This window comes from Mustela erminea, chromosome 1 (assembly GCF_009829155.1).
Source record: "Mustela erminea isolate mMusErm1 chromosome 1, mMusErm1.Pri, whole genome shotgun sequence".
In the NCBI taxonomy this organism is placed as follows: Eukaryota; Metazoa; Chordata; class Mammalia; order Carnivora; family Mustelidae; genus Mustela; species Mustela erminea.
Genome location: NC_045614.1, coordinates 212063971 through 212086545, shown reverse-complemented (window position 1 = coordinate 212086545; position 22575 = coordinate 212063971). Strand labels below are relative to the sequence as shown.

General features: G+C 48.3%; 2 protein-coding genes across 3 annotated transcripts in view; one reads left to right on the top strand and one right to left on the bottom strand.

Annotated features, from left to right (window-relative positions):
* The window catches only part of HLCS (holocarboxylase synthetase), a 206719-nt gene extending 199667 nt beyond the window's left edge, over positions 1–7052 (top strand). The window contains exons 10-11 of the mRNA XM_032354736.1: positions 1200–1413; positions 3779–7052. Coding sequence (XP_032210627.1) covers positions 1200–1413; positions 3779–3950 — 386 coding nt within the window. The 3' untranslated portion in view covers positions 3951–7052. The remainder of the gene's footprint in view (positions 1–1199; positions 1414–3778) is intronic.
* Positions 7053–8507: 1455 nt separating this feature from the next.
* The window catches only part of SIM2 (SIM bHLH transcription factor 2), a 52348-nt gene continuing 38280 nt past the window's right edge, over positions 8508–22575 (bottom strand). Inside the window, exons 8-11 of one of the 2 annotated variants that reach the window (XM_032354744.1) lie at positions 16003–16150; positions 14252–14420; positions 13005–13413; positions 8508–10771 (exon numbers count right to left, since the gene is read on the bottom strand). In XM_032354744.1, coding sequence (XP_032210635.1) covers positions 10311–10771; positions 13005–13413; positions 14252–14420; positions 16003–16150 — 1187 coding nt within the window. In that variant the 3' untranslated portion in view covers positions 8508–10310. Of the gene's footprint in view, positions 10772–12234; positions 13414–14251; positions 14421–16002; positions 16151–22575 lie in introns of both variants that reach the window. The other variant, XR_004288542.1, reaches the window with a different exon arrangement.

Here is a 22575-nt window from a genome sequence, read left to right as displayed (position 1 = left end):
GAGGCCAATCAGTCCTTCCCTTCACACTGAAAATGGCCCAGAACATCTTCTGAAGAATACTGTTCTCCACCGTTCTTGTAAATGTCATCATTCTGTCGGAGGCAAGGATTTAGGGAATTTTTGTCTCAGAGGCACTGAAAACAAGAGCATCTCACTGCTTAGTTCCTGCAATATTTCATTTCTTATGGAAGACCTCTTTGAGGTTGATTGAGGGCCCTGTTGAAAACCGAGGTTCGGCTTCTCAAAGACTCCCACTCTCCTGGAGAGGATGGCGGTATTAAGTAACAGCGGAGACGAGCCCATTCAGACCCACTGCTGGTGACTCCCTTTCCTGAGCTCTGGGTTAGGAGTCCTATGAAAGAGCCACTGAACATGGGTTGGCCCCCTGCCAGCAGCGTAACCCTAGCACCAAAGACTTCCAAGGATCACGCAGGAAAGGATGTGTTCTAGGGTTATGCCATGACCAAGGTTTGAAATCTCTGAATCCAGAGTTTATGCCTTAAGACCTGAGGGAGATTCTGTATTTTCAGGCATGTGTTTTGTTATTCAAGTCGGAAAAGAAATGGGACGTTTTACTTTCTCTTGGGCTCGGTGCAGAGCCACAGTTCTTGGCAAGACCCCAGGAAGCACTGTTTCAGAGGCCATTCCAAGGAGCTTTGCCCCATTCAGAGCTTCTGTGTAGCTGAATCGAATCTGGCTGGGTTCCCCCCGCCACACACACCAAACCGATCTGCAGGAAGGTTGGGGTGGATGAAGATAATCCTTGGACAAGGATAATAAAGGAACAATGAAAAGGAAGATGGTCCCAAAGACACAAGTCATTCATTTATTTTTTAAAGATTTATTCATTCATTGGAGAGAGCGAGAGTAGGACGCAGGGCATGGGGCACAGGGAGAAGGAGAAGGAACGTTAAGCAGACACTGCGTTGAACGGGGAGCCCCACGCGGGGCTCAATCTCATGACTCTGAGATCACGACCTGAGCTGAAACTGAGAGTTGGGCACTCAACCAGCAGCATCCTCCGCCCCAGGTGCCCCAATAAGTCATTCTTTAAGTGGCCAGAGATGGTAAATTTGAAATGAGGGAAAGGAAGCAGAGAGGCAGTTATAAAGGCTGGAACTTCTTCCAGGGGGTTGAGAGGAACGTGCGACGCCCTCCGTACGTTGAGCTGCTCATGTTTTTCTACTGTTTTTGCGCAGGCTGCGGATTTAACGTGAGTAACAGCAACCCCACCATCTGCATCAATGATCTCATCACAGAATACAATAAGCAACACAACGCAGAGCTGAAGCCCTTAAGAACCGACGGTCTCATTGCCAGAACTGTGACTGTGCTGGAGAAACTGATCGACACCTTTCAGGACAAAGGGCCCAATGGCGTCCTTCCCCTTTATTATAAGTATTGGATACACAGGTCAGTGCTGGCCCATCTTCCTTTTTAAAATGTCTTCATTAAGTGACTTGTTCAGTATCCTAAAACAGGAAATTAAGCACAGATCTAGATAATTTTTTTAAAAGATGTATTTATTTTGGAGAGAGAGCACACGCAAGCAGGGGGAGGCACAGAGGGAAAGGGAGCGTCTCAGGCAGACTCTGCACCAAGCTTGGAGCTCAGCACGGGGCTCCATCCCACAACCCCGCCATCACAACCTGAGCTGACACCAAGAGTTGGACGCTTAACCGACTGCACCCCTCAGGTGCCCCTAGATAATTTTTTTTAAAGATTTTATTTATATACTTGACAGAGATCACAAGTAGGCAGAGAGGCAGGCAGAGAGAGGAGGAAGCAGGCTCCCTGCTGAGCAGAGAGCCCAATGCGGGCCTCGATCCAAGGACCCGAGATCATGACCTGAGCCGAAGGCAGAGGCTTTAACCCACTGAGACACCCAGGCACCCCTAGATAATTATTTTTTACCTTTCTGATGGAGAAAACTGGCATCTACCATGTTAAGCCAGTTACCATCAGCAATACCAGGGGTGAGGGGGCTGGGGGGTGGGGGACTGACATCCCGTGCCTGCTGGTGGGATGCTATGGGCAGGACACAGCCTCACCTGAGAGTTTTCCAGCATGTTTAAGTGGAGCCTAATGTGAGAAAACAAACACTTGTTAAATTCTAGAACATTCTAAAAAAAAAAATTCTAGAACATTCTAGATAACAACCGTTTTCAAAGTGAGATCCCCCGGGGGGGGTGGGAGTACCTTCACCTGGGAACTTGTTAGAAATGGACCATCCTAAATCAGAAACTCTGAGGCTGGCTGAACATTCGTGTTTTAACACGTGCTCTAGGGGGTCGGGGGGCACTTGGAGCCTGAGAAGCGTGGTGGATACCAGTAGGCCGCTAACACATCACAAACGTCCAGGTCTTCAAACACACAAAATAAAAAGGTCGGAGGTTTGTTTGAGAGTAAAGAGGCATGACAACTAAATGCAAAATGTGATTCATAATTAGCTCCTGGATGAGCCGAAATCGCCACAAATGATATTAATGGGGCAATGGGGAAATTTAAACATGAACTATCTGCTAGATGTTACTGTATGGAGATTGGGCTTCTCGAGGGTGATAATAGCATTCTGGTTTTGTGGGAGATTGTTCTTAGGAGGTACATGCTGAAGTGTTTAAGTATAAAGTGTCATGATGCCTGCAACTTATTTTTAAATGTCAGCAAAAAAGCATGTGTGTGTGTGTGTGCATGAAGAGAGAAAGCGAACATGGGGAGTGTTCTCAGTTGGTATGAATGTAAGCGGAGGGCGATTCTGGGGTCCTTGTCCTGTGTCTTCAACTTTTCTGTAGGTTTAAAATTCTTCCAAATGAAAATAAGGGGGGGTGGGGAGCACTGGGGTGCACCCTCTATTTTAGAAACTATTAACAGGGATGTGACTTGACAGGTGAATTTGGAAAATATTTTTTTTTTTAAAGATTTTATTTATTTATTTGACAGAGAGAAATCACAAGTAGATGGAGAGGCAGGCAGAGAGAGAGAGAGAGGGAAGCAGGCTCCCTGCTGAGCAGAGAGCCCGATGCGGGACTCGATCCCAGGACCCTGAGATCATGACCTGAGCCGAAGGCAGCGGCTTAACCCACTGAGCCACCCAGGCGCCCCTGAATTTGGAAAATATTAAAAGAAGCAGCGTTAGGGGTGCCTGGGTGGCTCTGTGGGTTAAGCCTCTGCCTTTGGCTCAGGTCATGATCCCAGGGTCCTGGGATCAAGTCTCGCATCGGACTCACTGCTGGGCAGGGAGCCTGCTTCCCCCTCTCTCTCTGCCTGCCTCTCTGCCTACTTGTGATCTCTGTCTGTCAAACAGATAGATGAAATCTTAAAAAAAAACAAAAAAAAAAGCCTTGTATTTAAAAAAAAAAAAAAGAAGCAGCAGCAGCGTTAGAGTGAGTTCAATTTGCCGTTGATGGTACCAGCTTTGTTTTAGAAAATCCACTTTCCAGCTCAGCTGCTTCAGCCCAAACACCTAGAATGGCACAGCGGTTCTTAAAAGTGCTGGATCGGGGGAGCAACTTGGACAAATCACCATCCGAATGATCAGATGATCAGAATTAGCAAGGCCACGGTCCCTGTTGGTAGAAGTTCCTATCCCCAGCTCCATCACCCTGATTTTCTAGTAGCTAGAAAAACAGTTCAGGCGGGACCAGTGAAAGTCAAAGCGTTTCCTCTCTCCCAGTCACCCCCTCCCCATCTCCCCCGCCGGAGGGGTGAGTATTTAGCCGCCTGTCTGCAGACGCTGCATTACTCTTCCCGCTGACTCTCTGCTATTCCTCACATACAGTGGCCAGCGCGTCCGCCTGGGAGGCCTGGAGGGGCCAGAGGTGTGGATAGTCGGCCTGGATGACTCCGGGTTCCTTCAGGTCGAGGAGAAGGATGGCAAGGTGGTGACCGTGCATCCCGACGGCAACTCCTTCGACATGCTGAGAAACCTCATCCTCCCCAAACAGCAGTAGCGGGGGCCCCAGGGGCCTGCGGGGGGCTGCCCCGGGCAGTGAGAGGGCCCGCAGCGCCTCCCCAGCGAGCATTCCAGGTCATTCCCACTGCCCTTTCCTAGCCCGAGGATCTGGAAAACGGTTTTAGAAGTTGTGAGCGCAAGTGCTCTCCCTCCAATTAACCCGCGTAATTCCTTCATGTTGCTCTGTCTGCTGCCCTTTCCCTTGGCGGTCGCAGACGTCCTGAGGCAGAGAGATGGCTAGCGGAGACATCGTTCAGTGAGGCGCGGCCGCACGTGGGAAATCCTTTCCCCTCTTGGGCTTGGATGTGTGTGTATTGGCAAAAAAAAAAAAAAAAGAAAAAAAAGAAAAAGAAAGTTTTTATTTGGAAAACAGCAACGGAATAATTCAGCTGTTTCCCCAGTAGCTAAGACCTACACTCCAGACTATTAAAAAACAAATCAAAACAAGCGTCCGGGCCCAGGCCGGTGATGGAGCAGAGGTTTGGTAACACCCTTTATGAACATTCAGGGAGGGGTTTTCCTAGAGGAACACACGTTGGCACTTGGTGGTGGTTTTATTTTTTTTGTTAATGAGAAAAGAGTTGGTAGACTTCGGAGCGTTGACTCTGAGCCCCAGGATTTGGCGGTCCAGCAACGGTGCCCGAGATGGGTGTCCCCGGCGTGGTGGCAGTGACCTTGTAAAGGAAATCAGTGACTGACTTCAACAATAATCTATGAGCTTCTTTTTCGTAAGTTTGAATTACTGCAGATTCTGAAGGGATAGGATCAAGTTCACGGTCCACAATTAGGCCTCCCGTGCTTGTGGGGTGGATGATTGGGGTCCCAGCAGCTGGAGAGAAGACTCCCTCATCCCACACACCACAGAGGATTTGGAGCTTTTAAGCCCGTTATAGGCTCACTTTGAAATTGGCAGCATTCCGGAAAGACCATTTGGTGTACAGAATGTACACGTACGTGGCGTTTTATTTGTAAGTCATAATTTTTTTTGCCCCCCCACTCTTCCCTAAATTGCCAAGAAACAAAATGCAACTGATACCGAACACCATCATTTAAGAGGGAGGGTGTGTGTGTGTGTGTGTGTGTGTGAAGCTTTAAAAGAAGATGTTCAAGATCGATGCCCTAAAAGTCTCCTTGGAAGAACAAAAGAAAGGAAACCTTTTGATATGCATTTGTGATTTCCAGATGCACTCCATGCTTTTTCCATGTCACTCCTATCTCTGCCGAACTTGGGAATCAGACACATTACTTTTCAGCCTTAAAAGGCCGATTTTTTTGCCCACTTTTCTCTCTTCCTGCCAGTCCCAACTGAAATTAGTGGAAGGAAAACTGGATGGAGCTCTCAGCTTTGAACAGAATCCCCTTATTGTTCACGAGTACCGGCTTCCTCCAGTCGGGCTCATTCCAGAAACTGTGGTTTTCAGTATAAAATGTGCCTACCTTTCGCCAGGCATAAGCAGCACCGTAGGAAGTGGGGGAAAAGAGCGTGTTTGCTTAAGTACACCAACCCCACATGTGTTTTTTTGGAAATGTAACTTTAAAAGATCTTCAGAAGTAATTTTTGCAAATAAGGCTTCCATTAGAACTATTTTTCTCAAAACAACAACAACAACAAAAAAAAAACCACACACAAAAAAAGAAAACAAAAAACACCAAAATACTGCTCTCTCCTAAGTGTCCAAGTCTTCGTTTGGAACTAGTGACAAGTTTCAGTCAAAGCCCACAGCACCCCCAGAATCACCAAATGGACTCACTTTAGAGAGGGCATCTGCACAATATCGTCAGGAGGAAAGATCTCCAGGCTAATGTTGCAAGTTTCATTTCTCAAACTTTGTAATATAAGGCCAGTCGTCTCTCAGGGCTCTGCCATTGGTACTGTTTGAATTTCTTTGGGGGGTTCTTTAATGAAAAACATGCTGTGTTTTGTTTTAAGCTGAAGTCCCGTTCTAGACAGTTCTGCTTTGGGGGAAAAATGTTATCATTTAATTTCCTTTCTGTAAATTAAAACTAATGATGTGTGGCCGTGTCAGTGCAGATGGGAGATGTTCCGGGCATACGGCTTGGCCTCTGTGCTTTCAAGACTGTTCCTTACGTGTGCCGCCACACAGTTGTCTTGGGGAGACAAAATAGAGACTCGAAGCAGATGCTACGTTTTCCGTAAACCCGCTCTTGCCGCCTGTGAACCAAAGACTTATGAAATTCTGCTTCCTAGAGAACAGCTGAATAAAAGCATCTTCCTTAGAGCTCTTCGCATTAGGGAAATTATCTACTTGCTACACTACCCTCATGGATTGGGGGCCTTCGGGCACCCGCCATCTCCGATCTCAAGGAACTTTCAGGTCTTAACAGAAACGTTCCATTTTCTTCCTAGTCTTTAAAACATGGCAACTGAACTCAGGATTGGCCTGCGTTGCCAGGACACTGGATTTGCTCCCAAGTTTAGAGGCTGCCCTTGAGCATCTCCCTGGTTATGTAAAAAAGAAAACAAAACAAAACGACCTCCTCCCTTGCGGGTTGGCTGCAGATTTCAGGGGAAACTGTGGGAAAGCGCCCCCCGAAGATGCACAAGAAAGTTTTCCCTCGTTCATATTTTATTTCCAGAAGGCCTTCCCTGCTGAAGCAGTGCCCCTTGACCTTGGGCGAAATTGAAGGATTCGTTTCTGGTCTGAAACAGCCGGTGGGCTTTGCTGCTGCAAACTTGGCCCGATGTGGGATCAAGTGGGTGATTGGGGGGGGGGGCGGGGGGGACAAACGTGGAGGGGGGTTGCATGCAGCCTCCAGTCCGTGCACCCCCATACACCCGTGGGGTTGGCCTGTGTACTTGCCCCTGCCCTCGAGCCTGGGAACCAGGAGAGAAGCCAGCCTCATCCGGCAGCTTCAGGATACACAGGCGGACATTTTCGGCTTACATTCTGGAAGATCTCTTTGCTCTTAACAGGCAGAACGGGAGAATCCTCATTCCTGGGTTATTACTATGCACATCTGAAATTTTAAACCTTCGCATTTTTACCTTTTCCAAAGAACTGTCTCAGAAAAGTAATCACTTTAAGCCAATGCCTATAAAAAGCAAGTCTACCAAAATAAACTTTAAGATTTTTCTGTACAGTTTGGGCTCATTGTTGTCTTGACCACAAGTTTCATTTTTCAAAATAGGCAACTACTCTTGGTTACAGTATCTTTATTCATATTTAAACATTTTTACAAAATAAATAGTTTTACATAGTAAGGAATATGTATGTATTTCTAAGTATTGAGAAGTTGGGTGCTTTCTTTGTTGTTTTTGATTTATTTTTGACAAATGTATTAAGTGTCATACAAAAGAGAAATCTTACTACTCCAAAGAATGAAAGTTAGCAAAACCCAAAGTTAAAAAAAAAGACCCCTTTTAACTGAGGTGAGAAATAAATTTAATATAACCATTTAATATAAATTTTTAAATTGAAAAATTTAATATAACAACAAATTTACTATACGAACAGATTTTGTTCTTGTAGAATTGTTCTTACTCCTTTTTTATAAGAACCGCTTAGCTTTTGAGTTTTTTTCTCCCCAAGATTTTAACCTTATATATCATACTTAAGTTTAGAACAGCTTGAATAATGCATCTTTGATAACCCAAGGGGTACGATTCACTAAGATTTTAAACTACTCTAATTTTCTGGCATTTGTTTGAAAATGTTCTTTTTATCCCATTTTATTTGTAGCAGCCCCCACAGTGTACCTTAACTGTCTTACAGTTACAACAAAATTACAGCTTCAGGTAGACTTTGTATAGGATTCATTGACTGTATAAAGCTCTCCCGCCCCTAGGGTCCATGGGGGAAGGCTTGGCCATAGGACTTTAAAAAGGACAAAGGGGTGGGGGGTGAGGGGGTGCAAAATACCCAGCTCTTGCAGATTTCCCCAGAGCAGCCTTCTTCACACCCTGTTCCCTTCTCTACAAAGGTATGAATGGAATGGCTTTTCTAGAAAGGGCTTCCATGAACATAAAGGAATTCCTTTCCCTGGGAGGCCCCTTGGAGGGCCGGGCCAGTCTTGAACTGGGTTTATTTCTCAAATCCTTTTGATCTGGCATTTTTGTCAACGGGTTAGGACCCACTACAATTTTTTTTTCTTTTTTTTTGTGAAAGAGAGTCATATTTATTAAAATGCTTCCTCTTCCCCTGCCAGAGCCTCCCAGAAGTCAAGAAATGATATCCCCAGCTTAAACGTGCAGACTCTTGAAGATGGAGGTAACAATATTAGGTTGCCATGGTAACTCCTGTTAACTTTGCACTGAGCTGCCCTGAAGCCGGCTTGCGTAGCAATCTTCCTTCGTGTTCTAGGCTATGAAAACCCCAAGGTTTGTTTAGACAAGGAAGTTTTCCCTAGTACACGTTTCATTTTTCAAGTACACACACACTCATTGTTAATTAAGACTGTTTACGTTATCACTTGCAAATCTATCATGGTCTTATCTTTTCACAGTAACCTAAACTGCTGGGAAGCTGAAAGCTTTCTGGGTTTGTATTTACTCATGAACACAGCCCCCGATGATTAATAACAAGGGAGACACAAACGCATTTTGTGGTACTTTATTGAAAAAGGTGATAGCTGCTCATCAAACCGCACCTTTCAGGAATCCTGGTTTAATGACAGGACTAGTGAGCATAAAAAAAAAAACAATACCCCAGGCTTGTTTTCTGTGTGCACAAAGAGCTGCTCATGAGGTATCGCTAAGTGCAGTCGGGAGGTGGATACTTATGACTCAGTCCCTTTGCTGCGGGACAGACTCCAGCTCCTAAATTTGCAAGTGTCACCCCCTACATCAGACTCCCGACGCCCTGCTAAGAATGAGGCGGACCCTCAATGTGACACCAGCTTGGCAAGCAATCGTCTCAGATTTTGCAAACAGTCAATTATATATAGGTGCGCTTCGAATTGCCAACGAGGACTTAAAAAGACATTTGTGAAAACTCTTTCCACTCAGAAAGGCGCAGAGTTTCCTGAAAGAAAACCCTTTTGGAAACAGGGAGATGAGGGAGTGTTTTAGAGCGGGGAAAAGATTGAAAGACGGTGGTTCCATGCACCAATCCGTTTCAGAGGCACGGTGGGATTTTTAAATGGTGAAATCTTGAAGCAAAAATATAAAAGACAAAAATGAAGGGAAATTTGTTTTTTAAACACTGCTGGTGCTTTATAAAAGGATTTCTGTTCACCTGTTACAGGACATGTTCAAGGGTTTTTTGGTTTTTTGTTTTGTTTTTTGTTCATTTTTTTTTTTTTTTTTTTTTTTGCTATGCAGAAAATGCAGGAAATGCTGAAGAAAATGTATACACCATTTTTATACCATCCCTCTAGCGAGCTTTCTTCCACGAGGGCACAGTCCATTGACAATTTTCCATATTGCACATGCAATTTAACTAACTTTATTAGCATTACTTGTAGCAAACCCGAGCCTAGGGAGTTACAGGCCTGTGTGGGCCACAGGGATGCTGCCTCGTAATCAAACCCGACAGGGGTAGCCAGTCGCCTTGGGCACCTCATCATCCAGCGTGTCATTCTCAGAAACACCTGGCTCTCTCTCGTTCTGCATTTAATGCCTATTTCATCTATTCGGAAGGTGCTATTCTTGTTGGTATCGAGAGTTCACAGGGCTTGGGAGGAAGTGAACGCTCATGAACGTGCTTGTGGGGCACCGCCACGTGCCTTCACCCCCTTGGTTTCGGCTTGATGATGTTTGAACTGAGAAAAGGCTTAAATTAAAACGACAACTTCTAATGAGCCTCGTGAATGACCTGCAAAGTCAGAGTTGTCGTCGATGCGCAGGACTTCAGACGTCACACGCTGCCTTAAGACGCCAGGAGCGCTGAGTTCCGGAGGCCTCCTCCTCTGGGGGGAGGCCCACCGCCCCGCGCGTCTCCCCGCATGGGGGGGGGGGGCGGCTGTCCGTTGGGGGGAGCGCCTCGGGTCCCCCGGCGGGGCGGCTACTGAGCACCGCGGACGAGGCGAGGCGCGCGCGCCCGACGGCAAGGTGGGGCACCCGAGTCCGCCCCCCGACGGGGTAGTCCGAGGTCACAGGCGGGACGCGGGAGGCGCTCCACCCCGCCCCTTGGGGACCCGGCTCTGGGAGGACAGAGGTCCGGCGGGCCTTTCCCCCCCCCCGGCCTCGGGCCGCGCCGCAGTCCCCTGCACCGGCGTTCGCGGGATCTACGTAAAAATCTAGAAGGCGGCCGCGGAGTTCTAGTAAAATAGTCGTCTCTGCATAAATTAATTTAAACCGTGCGTCTGCAGCTCGCGCCTCGCCACTCGGCTGCGCTCTGGAGAACCGGAGCCCGAGGCCTGGCCTATGGCTTCTCCCTGCGGGCAGCCCAGCGCGACGTCACCTGCCGTTGGTGATGATGACCGAGGCGCCCAGGTAGTGCGGCAGCGGCGCGCCGGGCGGCGAGGCGGCGGCGGGGCCGGGGGGCCGGGGCCGCAGCGCGCCGGCCGCCGCCTCGGGGGCGCCGGGGCCGCAGGCGAGAGCGGGCGCGCCGGGCGCAGCGCCCCCCAGCGGCCCGCGCCGGGCCAGCACGCGGTGGTAGTTGAGCAGCACGAAGGGCAGCTGCGCAGGCGCGCCCGGGGGCTCGGGGGCTGGCGGCGCGCAGCAGTCCGGCGCCGCGCGGGCCAGCGCCAGCCGCGCCCCGTCCCGGGCGGCCTGGCGGGCGGCCTTGGCCGGGCCCAGCGCGGGCTCCTCGCGGTAGTGGCCGCAGCTCGGGAAGCTCGGCGGCGGCGGCGGCGGCGGTGGCGGCGGCGCGGTGTCCTCGCCGAACCTGCGCGCGGCGGCGGCGGCGGCGGCGGGCGCTGCGGGGACAGGCGACACGTTAGACGCCCGCGCGGGAAAGGAAGGGGACCTGCCCAAAGCAGCACCAACCCGGCGGATCCGGACGCCGCCACCACCCCCTCGGCCCCCCGCTGCGCGCTCCGGGGGCGCTCCCCCCCCCCCGCGGCCGCCTGGGCCCCTTCCCCTCCGCGCCCAGGCCCGCGCCGTCCAGTGCAGGCTGCACACGGCCGCGCTCCGGAGGTCGCGCTGCGGCGCGGAGAGGGACAGGTGGAATTCGCGGAAACCGCTGCACAGTGTAAATGCCACGTATCCAACAGGTTCTTCCCATGTGGAATCAATACCCTTAAATGACCGAGATACTTGATTCTTGGTTTCTGTCTTCGAAGTGACGCGCACACACAACAGCACCTCTCGTGCCCGGGCCACATTTTCGTGCGCGAGAGCTGCACGTGGCTCCTGGCTACCATGCTGGACAGCTTGGTCTGGAGGCTTCCACTGCCTGCCGGGTAAGGTGCCCCCAGCCAACCCTGTTTTTTTCTCTTTCTCACACCTATTTTTTGCTGCTTAGCCCTCAGTGGGTGGTAATTACGCCTGCTCCTTTTAGTGCTGTCCTAACTAAAGGTCATAACCACCCTCACTAATCAGGTCCCGCAAACAATTAGCATGGTTGTTTGTTTTTTTTTTTTTCCTTTAAGACAATCTTTGTCTTCTTTAATATCAAAGAAGACTAGGAAGTAGATCACGAATTGCCCTCAAATTTGGCCCATTTTTACCAAGGGTATGACAAACGAGCTCCTTATTAACCTCTTTCACTTTCAAAATAGCAATTTAAAAATATATATGATACTGTGTGTTGGTTATATCATTAGCCAAACAAAAAGAATTCTTTCAGATCAATCTCAAGTGAATAATATTTTCAGCCGTTATCAAACCTCTTAGCTTTGCCTTTCTGGTCATTGGGGGAAATCCCTTCCTTGGTTATTGGAGCGACCCGGTGCGCGGTCAGCTGTCTGTCCAAAACTGAGGACCTGGTGGCTCCAAGCATGGCCCAGACCAGAAGGCAGGTTTGCATTGCCCTAGTCGCTGGTGTGCTCTTTTCTAAGATGCCTACTTCGGAAAAACTTGTCCTAGTAATCTCCAACATGGTTCGCTTTCTCCTACAATCTACCACTCTTCTCAGGTTTAGAGAAAAAAAAAAATGTGCCTTGTAAAGACAGAGTCTGGGCAAGAGATTCCCCCAAGCAACCCAAGGAGGAACAGAGCCCTACCTGCTTCCAAAGAGAGAAAGTTAGAGGGGAAGGAGGGGGCTCCAAAAAGCTCTCCTCTTGAGGCAGGTGTTTCTTTTCTGAGTATGTCACCTTTACCCTTAATGTAGGAGTCACTGCAGGAAATTCGCACCCTGGTGGGCTACCCTCTGAGCAGTAGTTAGTTCTGCATGAAACAGGAGTGTACCTCTCGCAGCTAGCTCTCAACCCCCACCTACCCTCTGCCTGGGGTTGGTCCAGTGAGCAAACAGGAGTCTCTCTGGGCCTGGGGACACTGATGGCACATCCACGGAGGACATTTGCTTGTCTGCGACCAGGAAGGGCTGGGGGAGGGGCCATTCCCCTCTCTCTGTTGTTGAACCACTGGTGCTGGCCAGGCACCTATTGTGTGCCAGTCCCTGGGGTAGTAGGCATATCGCATGGGTTATGATCCCATTTTACAGATGAAGAAACTGAGTCATGGACTGTTTACGTTATTTGCCCTGGGTTGCTGAGTGACATTTCTGTCTTTGAGCTCAGGAATTTTCTGTCTTTGAGCACTGTTTTCCACACTTTGAAAACTGGCTTGAGAAGCAAACCAGCGGCGTCCCATATTCATTTTTGGGTGGAGTGGGAGAGAGTAATCTTGTAAAATAACTGCGGTCGCAGCATTCTCAAACCCAGGAGCTGAGTTTGAAAATCACTTTGTCTCCCTCTTGGGGAGCAAATGAGGCCAGGGTTTCTATCGAGGGTGGCTGAACCCTTGGGTTCCTCTGCCCTCTGTGCTGTCCCCGGTGCCACGAGAGGCACACGGACTCGGTCACCCTGCTTCTCTCCCTCTCGTGAAGCTCCTTTCATTGAGAGCAGGAAAGTGTAGCAACTCCTACTTACAAACAGAAAAAGGAAAAGTTGGCCCAAAGTGTGAGGATCCTTTTTCCATTTGCCACCCACCGCCAGCACCACTGCTGTTCACAGTCCTGCCCCCTCCCCTCGTGCAAACATGACCCACCTTCGTAGTTTGGCACAAGGCTGTGCCGAGCAGCGTTCACTGGCGGCTCAGAAAGGCTTTTAGCTGGAGTCGGGCTGCTAGGCACTAGGGGGTTGGCGTAATGCCACTGGCATTCACCACTGGCTGGCAGGGTGCTCAGGAAAAAGCGTGCCACCTCACACGGGGATGCTTGGGGCTGCCCAAATTTGGCCGGCAGCATTGACTTTTTGCTGCTAAAGACGTGAGAGTCCAGAGGGAAGTGTCCATAACGGTAGGAGAAGGGCAGGCTGTAGGACGGGGCGTACAAAAGGTCGCTGCTTTCTGAATGGAGCTGCTGTTCTGGGGGTGCCGGGGCGTTCGCCGGGGGGCTGGCTCTCCAGTTTCCCAGCTGGCTGCATTCCAGTTTGTCCATTTGGAACGAGCTGTATTGCTGCATGGGAAGGAAGACGGATGCAGGGGCCGGTGAGAGACTGCCCTCCGGCCTCACCAGACCCCACCCTCTAGGACTTAGTTGCATCCCTGGGCGCGGCCACAGCAGGGAGGCCCCACTGGGGACAGGTGCACAGCCAACAGTACGCAGTGACCCAGTCCCTGTGTGGGAGGAGGTCTCCCGAGCCCGAGCTGACCACATGTGCTACAAACACACACACACACACACACACACACACACACACACTTTCTATTAGAGGTTACAAACTACATAAAAAAAAAAAAAAAAAAAAGGAGAGCCTGGGTAACTCGGTCGTTAAGCGACTCGCCTTCAGCTCAGGTCATGATCCCAAGGTGCTGGGATCAAGCCCTCCATCGGGCTCCCTGTCCAGTGGGAAGCCTGCTTCTCCCTCTCCCGCTCCCCCTGCTTGTGTTCCCTCTCTCGCTCACTCTCTGTCAAATAAATAAATAAAATCTTAAAAAAAAAAAAAGAAGAAGGTTCTCATTAGAAAATAAATGCGATGGAAACACAATGCGCTAAGCCACCTTAACGCGGATCCCAGCAAGCTGATGTGACTTCCTAATTTAGTCTTTTTTTCCTAGACCTCACAAGCCCTCCCAGACGTTAGTTTCATGTGCCTCTAGGCGGTGTCTCTGCCAAGTGCCCGGGATATCCCCAGGGGACTTGGCCATACTCCACAGGGAAACTTCTGGGCCGGAAGACCTGCTCTGCGGTCAGAGGCTCGGCGTTCTCCGACGGGCCGGTGGTCCTGAGCACCCTCACCCACCCCCGGCCGGGTACCTGCTGCACCCAGCCCCAGCAGTTCCCCCGGGGTTACCTGTGGGGGGTAAGGGTTTGTTCTCAGCTTTGTCTTCATCTTCGTGTTTTTGGGCTTAGCTAATTTCCTAGTTTCTTGTGAGGTAGACAAGGCAGTCCTCCAGGAGTCCTGGCACTTGGACGTGGACACCTGGTCCAGGGACAGCTGCAGTTCCTTGTATTCGATCTCCCTGAGAAGCAAGAGCAGGACAAGTCCTGTCCAGCGGGCTGCGGGGGAAGGGCGGCTTCCCTGGCCCCAGCCCCTGAGCGAGTGCGTTCCCGGACCTCCAGCATCACTGAGCTTGGGTGAGACAGGACTTGAGCAGGGAGCAGCCCACCCTCGTGAGAAAAGCCCTCCTGAAGGCTTGGGCAATGCTGTGACGTCAGTGTTATCTGGCAAGAATAGCGGGGTGGGGGTGGGGTCACTTTAGCGCTCTTCCATCCTGTAGCTCCCAAACAGGTTTCCCAGCGACATGGTGGGCCATGAGGAAGTGTGTCAGGGCAGAAGGAAAGGGCAGAAGCACTACTTATCATTCAGTTAGCACCCAGGGAGGCGTGGGTGGGGGACCACCAAGGGTCCAGGAGCCTGACTGCCAGCCTCGCCCATTTCCACAACAGGCGCCAGTTTGTACCCTGAAGAGCTAACTCGGCAATGTCATGTTCGTGGTTGGAGGGGGTGAGGAAGCTGCCCGGAGTCCCAGCCCACACTTGGCTGCTAGGGAAGAATCATGAAGGGGCCAAAATGCTTTCCTCCCTACAGTTTTGTTAAACTCACCTCTAGCTCTAAAAAATCAAAAAAACAAAACCAAAAACAAAATCAAGAAACCAGCAACCTGGCAGTCATTCTATGAAAGATCTGAGAGCCTAAATCCTTCCTACTCTAGAGCACACTTGAGGACCTTGTGGGGCTGGGGGACGGCCTGGACATCAAGTTCAGGGCCAGCGCTGGGTAGAGGTGATTTCACATACAGTAGCCATGGTGTGTCCACAGTCATATATGGTCCCAGGGAGACCCATGTCCTGCTGTGCCTAATGGTCTTGAAAGTATATGCAACTGATGGGTCGCCTGGATGGCTCAGTGGGTTAAAGCCTCTGCCTTCAGTTCAGGTCATGATCCCAGGGTCCTGGGATTGAGCCCCGCATCGGGCTCTCTGCTCAGCGGGGAGCCTGCTTCCTCCTCTTTCTCTCTGCCTACTTGTGATCTCTGTCTGTCAAATAAATAAAATCTCAAAAAAAAAAAAAAAAGTATATGCAACTGAACTTGACCTTCGGGGATTTTTAAAGGGGCCAAACGCTCATCATTATCTGCAAAGGGCTGTCTAGAAAGACAGGAGAAGATGTGAGATATCTCCTGTCCCACATGGCAGGAGCACGCAAGATGACCCCGACATTTGTGGGCACAAAGGGCATAAATTCATATTCCTGGTCCCGGAGGTACATCGCCTATACGTTCTGTGCAAGATGGAGGGCAAGGGCACCTGCCCCCTGCCCCGGCCCCCCACAGCTGGTCTCTGTGGTCTGATCTTCAGCTATGCCTGGGGCAGGACTCCCTTTCCAGCGTTCACCCAATGCCCAGCGCCTGGCTCTCCGTGCCGAGTACAGAAATAGTTTGGCTCTTCCCAAACGAACAGATTGTTCAAATAAAAACAGAACAGGAGACAAATGAACAGTTTTGGAAAGAGAGAGAGAGAGGGAGGGAGCGATGGTGCTTGTGGGAGCGGGCTGATGAGGGACAGGAGGAGGAGAGCAAGGAAACAAATACGTCTGACTTACGTGAGGACATAATTGACACTCACGATGCAGTGCGGCCGGGACGAGCGGCTGTTGTGCACGACGGTGGCGTAGCTCTGCACCCACACCCAGCCGCCCAGCTTGGACAGCAGCCGGTAGTACTTGGTGGTGACCTGGCCCTTCACCAGCACTGCAAGCACAAGATGTCATGAGTCCCGAGGGGCAGTTAGCAGGCCCCAGCTCGGGGACATCGCCCCCCATGAATAACCCACAGTCCCAATTCTGGAGCTTTTCGGGGTCAAGGACGCTTCTGAGAACTTGACAAAGGAATGGGCTTTCTCCACAGGAAGGTGCATGCTTGGATGCACACACACACACACACACACGTACACACACACGCACACACGCACGCAGGCAAGATTTCTACCTACGGCTTCCAGGGGTCTCAGTAGCACTCCACTCCCCCTTCAAATGTAACAGTCACTGATTTCATTGGGAAAAACAATTAGTCCCCATACAACATTTACACTTGGCAGAGCGATAAAATTGGTTCTGCTTTTCGGTTTCCCAAATGCCATGATTATGTTATAATCCCCCAAACCCTTAATCCCCAAAACCCTTAATAGGCACCAGGGGGAGGGGGTGGTGTAGTTATTTAAACAAAATAATAAGTACATTCAACCAAGTGTCAAATTGTTGTTGGTATTTGCTACTCTCCAGAACATGTGTGTATTCACAGAGAGACTGCTGTTCTGATGCCTTTTATATTTTCCTCCCATCAGCCCCACTTTTCCCTGGGCCTGTCAATTTCCTATGTTGCATATGTAGGAAAGAACTCTGCTTGACTAGTCTCTTAACACTGGGCCTATAGGCCCATCTTCAACGCATGGGCGCAAACTCCAGACTGCTAAGCCACACTCCCATCCAAAGTCTCTGTACTCATTTCTCCCAGGGCCTGGAGAGCACAGGCTGGAGGGGAAGGAAAGTGCCAGAAGCTCTGGGTGGGCAGTGAAGAGGAGAAAATCCCAGTTAGCTTTCTCCAGGGAGAGGGATGCCAGCACAAATCTAAAATGCATCCCTTGATGCCCAGGTCATGGCTATAGAGCATTCCTGCTTCTCAAAGCAGGGCTGGCCCTAGGGCCCTAACTAGCAACCACCTGAACAGGGATTTGGAGAGGTGGCCAAATTCTGTGCTTGCACTAGTTGGCACTGAAAAGACCTCCTGGGGGCTCACAGACACAGAAATTTAGCCCTCGTCTTGTGCCACTAGGTAGAGCCTCCTCACCATCTGCCCAAACACTCCTGGGGTTCTCCACTGCCTTTTGTGGCTTTTCATATTAAGGATGCCTCTTTATCATCCATTTTAACACCTGCTGTAAAGTATTCTGGTGCAGAAGAAAAAATATTGCAAATATGATAGTCAAAGAGCTACAAGCCTTAATATATAAAGAGTTCACATGGATCAATGAAAACATTAAGACCCTAAGAGTAATATGAGAAAAGGACCTGAAAAAACAATTCATCAAAGAATAAAGATAAATGAGAAACAAATGTTCAATGTATTTGCTTAGTTCAAAGCTAGATAATACTCGTTAAAAAAGAAAGAAATATTGTATGGTTCCATTTATGTGAAATGTCCAAAATAAGCACATCTGTAGAGAACACAATAAGCAGCTTAGTGGTTGACAGAACTGGGGGTTGAGGAGCACCAGGAGTGACTGCTGATGGGTACCAGGGTTCTTCTTGGAATGAAGGAAATGTTCTAGAAATCAGTAAAGAGTTCAGTGTGAGAGTTGCATGGCATTGTAAATATACGGAAAACCTCTGAAAATGGTTAAAATGGTGAGTTTCATACTATTGGATTGTATCTCAAAGAAAATAATGAACTGACAATGGGTGATGTCAGCTAAAGTATGGTGGGAGGCATTGTCATGCATTGAGAGAGGCATGGATTGGTACAGTCCATCTGGGAAGCAGTTTGATGGCTCATATGCACTGACACAATGACTTCACTTCTAATAATTGATCCTGTTATAAGCAATTCTGTTTATAATTCTGGGAAAAAAGGGAGGGGGAGACCTGAATGCCTAAGAATTAGGGAAGATGGTAAATAAATTTTGGGGTACTATGCAGCTATTGGAATACTGATTAATATGAATTTTGTAATATTAATAAATTAATAAATATTAATAAATTAATAAATCGGTAGGATACACCACACTAACTAGGTGAAGGATAAAAATAGATGCAGGAAAAGCATTTGACAAAATTCAACACCCATTTATGATGAAAAAAAGAACCCTCTCAACAAAGTGGGGATATAAATGCCCACTGTACATAATAAAACCCATTCACGCTAAGTTCACAGCTAACCCCACACTCAACAGGGGAAAGCTCTCACCACTTTTATTCAACAGAATCAGAAGGGCTAGCCGAGCACTTAGGTAAGAAAAAGAAGAAATAAATGGCAACCCAGTTGAAAAGGAAGAAGTAGAATTGTCACTATTTGCAGATGATACAGCATATATAGAAGACCCTAAAGACTCCATCAAAAAAACTCTTACAACTAATAAATGAATTGAGTAGAACTGCAGGATATAAAATCAATATACAAAAATCTGTTAAGTTTCTATACATTAATAATGAACTGTTAGAAAGAGAAATTAAGAAAAAAGTCCCATTTACAAATTACATCAAACAGAATAAAATACTTAAGAATAAACTTAACTGAGGAGGTGAAAGACCCTAAAAACTACAGACATTAATGAAAGAAACTGAAGGAGACAGAAATTAATGCAAAGGTATCCCATGTTCACGGAGTGGAAGAATTCATATAAAATGCCCATACCACCCAGAGCAATCTACAGACTTAATGCAATCCCTATCAAAATTCCAGTGTCATCCTTCGAAAAAACAGAACAAACAACCCTAAAATTTGTACGGAACCCCCCAAAAGTTCCCTAAAAGATGAAAAGCAAAAATAAAAAGTGGCATTACATCGTAATGAAAAGCTTCTGCACAGCAAAGGAAACCATCAACAACCCACCGAATGGGAGAAAATATTTGCAAATTATATATGTGATAAGGGGTCAATATCCAATATATACAAAGAACTCACACAACTCAGTAGCAAAAATAAATAAATAAAACAGCCCAACTGAAAACTGGGCGGAGGGTCTGAATTGACATTTTCCCAAAGATATACAGGTGGGCAATAGGTACACGAGAAAGTTCATCACATCACTAATTGCCAGGGAAATGCAGATCAGAATCACAGGTGACACCCCCCCCCCGCACCTGTTAGAATGACTACTATCAAAAAGACAAGATTTGACAAGTGTTGGCAAGGATGTAGGGAAAAGGGAACCCTTGTGCCCTATCAGTAGGAATGTAAATTGGTGCAGCCTCTATGGAAAACAGTAAGGAGATTCCTCAGAAAATTAAAGACAGAACTACCATCTGATCCAGAAATTCCAATTCTGGGTATTTCTCTGAAGGAAACAGATACTAACTTGAAAAGACATCTGTGCCTGCATGTTCATTGCAGCATTATTTACAAAAGACAGAAAACGAAAGCACCCTAAGTGTTCATCTGTGGATGAACGGATAAAGAAATTGTGGTGTATGTATGTACACACACAGAGAGAGGAATTCTGTTCAGCCACTAAAAAAAGAAGGAAATCCTGCCATTTGGGACAACATGGGTGGACCCGGAAGGCATTATGCTCAGTGAGATAAGTCCAAGACAAATACCATGTCACCGCACTTACATGTGCAATCTAAAAAAAAAAAAAAAAAAGTTCATAGGTGCAGAGACAGACCGGTGGTTGGTGGTTGCCATGGTGAGGGGTGGCAGGCGGGTAAAATGGGTGAAAGGGGTTAAGAGGTACAAACTTCCAGTTATGAAATATTTATTTCAGTCTTGGAGGGACGCCTGGGTGGCTCAGTCAGTTAAGCATCTGACTTCAGCTCAGGTCATGATCTTAGAGTCCTGGGATCAAACCAGAGTTGGGCTCTGTGTGCAGGAGAGAGTCTGCTTCTCCCTTGGCCTCTCTCCCCACTAGTGCTCTTGATCTCTCTCTCAAATAAACAAAATCTTTTAAAAAATAAAGTAAATAAGTCTGGGTATGTACTGTCTAGCATGGGGACTTTAGTTAATAACACTGTATTATGTATGGAAAGTTGTTAAGGGAGTAGATCTTACAAGCTCTCAAGACAAGAAAAAAATTATAACTATATACTGTAATGGATGTCAACTAGACTCATCGTGGTCATGTAGCAGCACATACAGATGTCAAATCATTATGTTGTACACCTGAAACATTTATAATGTTACATGTCAATTATGTCTCATTAAAAAAAAAAAAAAAGACAAGATTCAGAAGGGCATAGAGTACCTGTAGGAAAAAGTGCATACACACGCATACACACACATATACCCCGGCTAACTGTGTGATGTTGGACAAGTTACTAACCCCCTGTGGCTCAGTTTCCCATTTAGAACAAGAGGATAATCATACTCCCCACCTCACCTGGCTACTAGGAGGATAGATCATCTGTTTGAAGCTTTAGAACAGTGGCAAAGACCCACAGCAAGGATTTGATACATATTAACTCTTGTTATCTGACTGGTCAAATTACAAGTAAGTTTCATTGTCTTCTCAGCCTTTCTTGATAGTCTACATTTCCAACAATAAGGAGGTATTCATTTTTTAATGCAAGTGAGCACTTATTTTTCCCATGATTAAGTCCTTTGTGTGGGGGTTGGGAAGTGGAAATGCAGCATGAATCAGGCCACAGGCCCCCTACTTAGGCCCAGGACTGCCATCCCACCCAGACGAGGGGCAGGGCTCTCCGGGACAGGGCAGACACGAGCTCTCTTCTTCCCAGGCTTGGCATGTGCGCCTGCGCGGGCTGCCTTGACAGGAGTGAGATTCCATGCTGAAAAGTACAGACAGAGGTAGCAGCAAAGAGCTATCTTTCTAATGCTTCTCCTCTCGGGGTTTGCTTTTTTTTTTTTTTTTTGAGATTTTATTTATTTATTTGACAAAGAGAAAGAGATCACAAGTAGGCAGAGAGGCAGGCAGTGAGAGAGGGCGAAATAGGGGTCCCACTGAGCAGAGAGCCCAATGTGGGGCTTGAACCCAGGACCCTGAGATCATGACCTGAGCCAAAGGCAGAGGCTTAACCTGCTGAGCCACCCAGGCGCCCCTGGGGTTTGCTTTTTTACCAACACAATCCACAGTTTCTATTTCCAGCTCAGGTTTGCATGCATTGCATGCATGCCACTGTGGGAGCCAGGCATCCCTGGAAGGTGGGGCCAACAAATCTTGAGGGCACAGCTGGGACCCCAGGCTGGGTGTCCTGAGTCCCTTTCCTCCAAGTCACCCCTGTGGGAGGAGGAGGCTGCAGTCTCCAGAAGGTTCTCTGTAGCTATATGTGAAAGGAGAGGTGGAAGTTTAAGGAAGACTCAACCAATTTGCCTTTGGCCCCAGAAGAGATGCGGTAAGATCCAACAAGTGTCCCACATGTGGATTTCCCAAGTGGCCATTCCTTCCTCAACAGAAACGCTTATGAGGCTCCTCAACTTTGAAGTCTGTTCCTAGTGGTATCCATAGCGCCCCTGGCAATAAGACCGTATGCTTTTCCTTTTTCCTACCTTGTACTTCATACTTTCCTTCTTTCTTTTCTTTTTCCCCCTTCGAGAAAGAGCGAGTGCGCATGTGCAGCAGGAAGGGGCAGAGGGGGAAGGAGAGAGAATCCCAAGCGGACTCCATGCTGATCGTGGAGCCCAGTGTGGGGCTCAATCCCACGACCCTGAGATTGGGACCTGGATTGAAATCAAGAGTCGGACACTTAACCAAATGAGCCACCCAGGTGCCCCCATACTTCTCTTACTTCTTACAACATTCCTAAAACCTATCCGTAATCATCTAAGCCAGATACAATAAAGCCAGTTTATCCCAAATATTTCATATTAGGATTCCAATGGGAGAAGTTGCCGAGATTTTATTTCTGACCCTCCCTACCTCTGCTGGGATGGCGCTTAGATACGGAGACCAAACAAACATAGCCACTGAATTTTTTTGTTCTTCTCTATGACCCATGGTGATAGTCCAAGTATCAACCCAAGTTGAAATCCTAGATGTTTAGTCACAACATTCCTTGGTTTGCTCTAGCTCCCCCTCCAGTCCGTCATTCTTAAATGGCTGCCTAAAACGATCCCGAAGTGGAGGGCTATGAGCTAAGGTCCTGCCTGGAGGTGAGGGACGGGGCCAGGCTGGAGACTCCCCTAAGCTGTGAGCTCTGGGGGCAGAGGTCTTGGCTCTGGAGCTTCCAAAACACAATATCCCCAACATCATGGTCCAAGATGTTTCCAAAATCAGGGTCGCCCATGCTGGCATGGAGGCCAGTGGTCGTGGTTTTCTGAGGCCACTTTGGGGTGGAGATTCTAGTTCCGTGAATTTGCTATCCAGAAAAGTAGGTGGCCTGCCCGGTTCCTCTGGAATTCCTCTTGAAGGCACAACTAGACCTCTCGGCCTCTGAGAGGACAGTAAGCCTTGGCCTGGAGCGCAATTTCTATTTGGTTTTGAATATGAAGAGCTGAAGAGGATA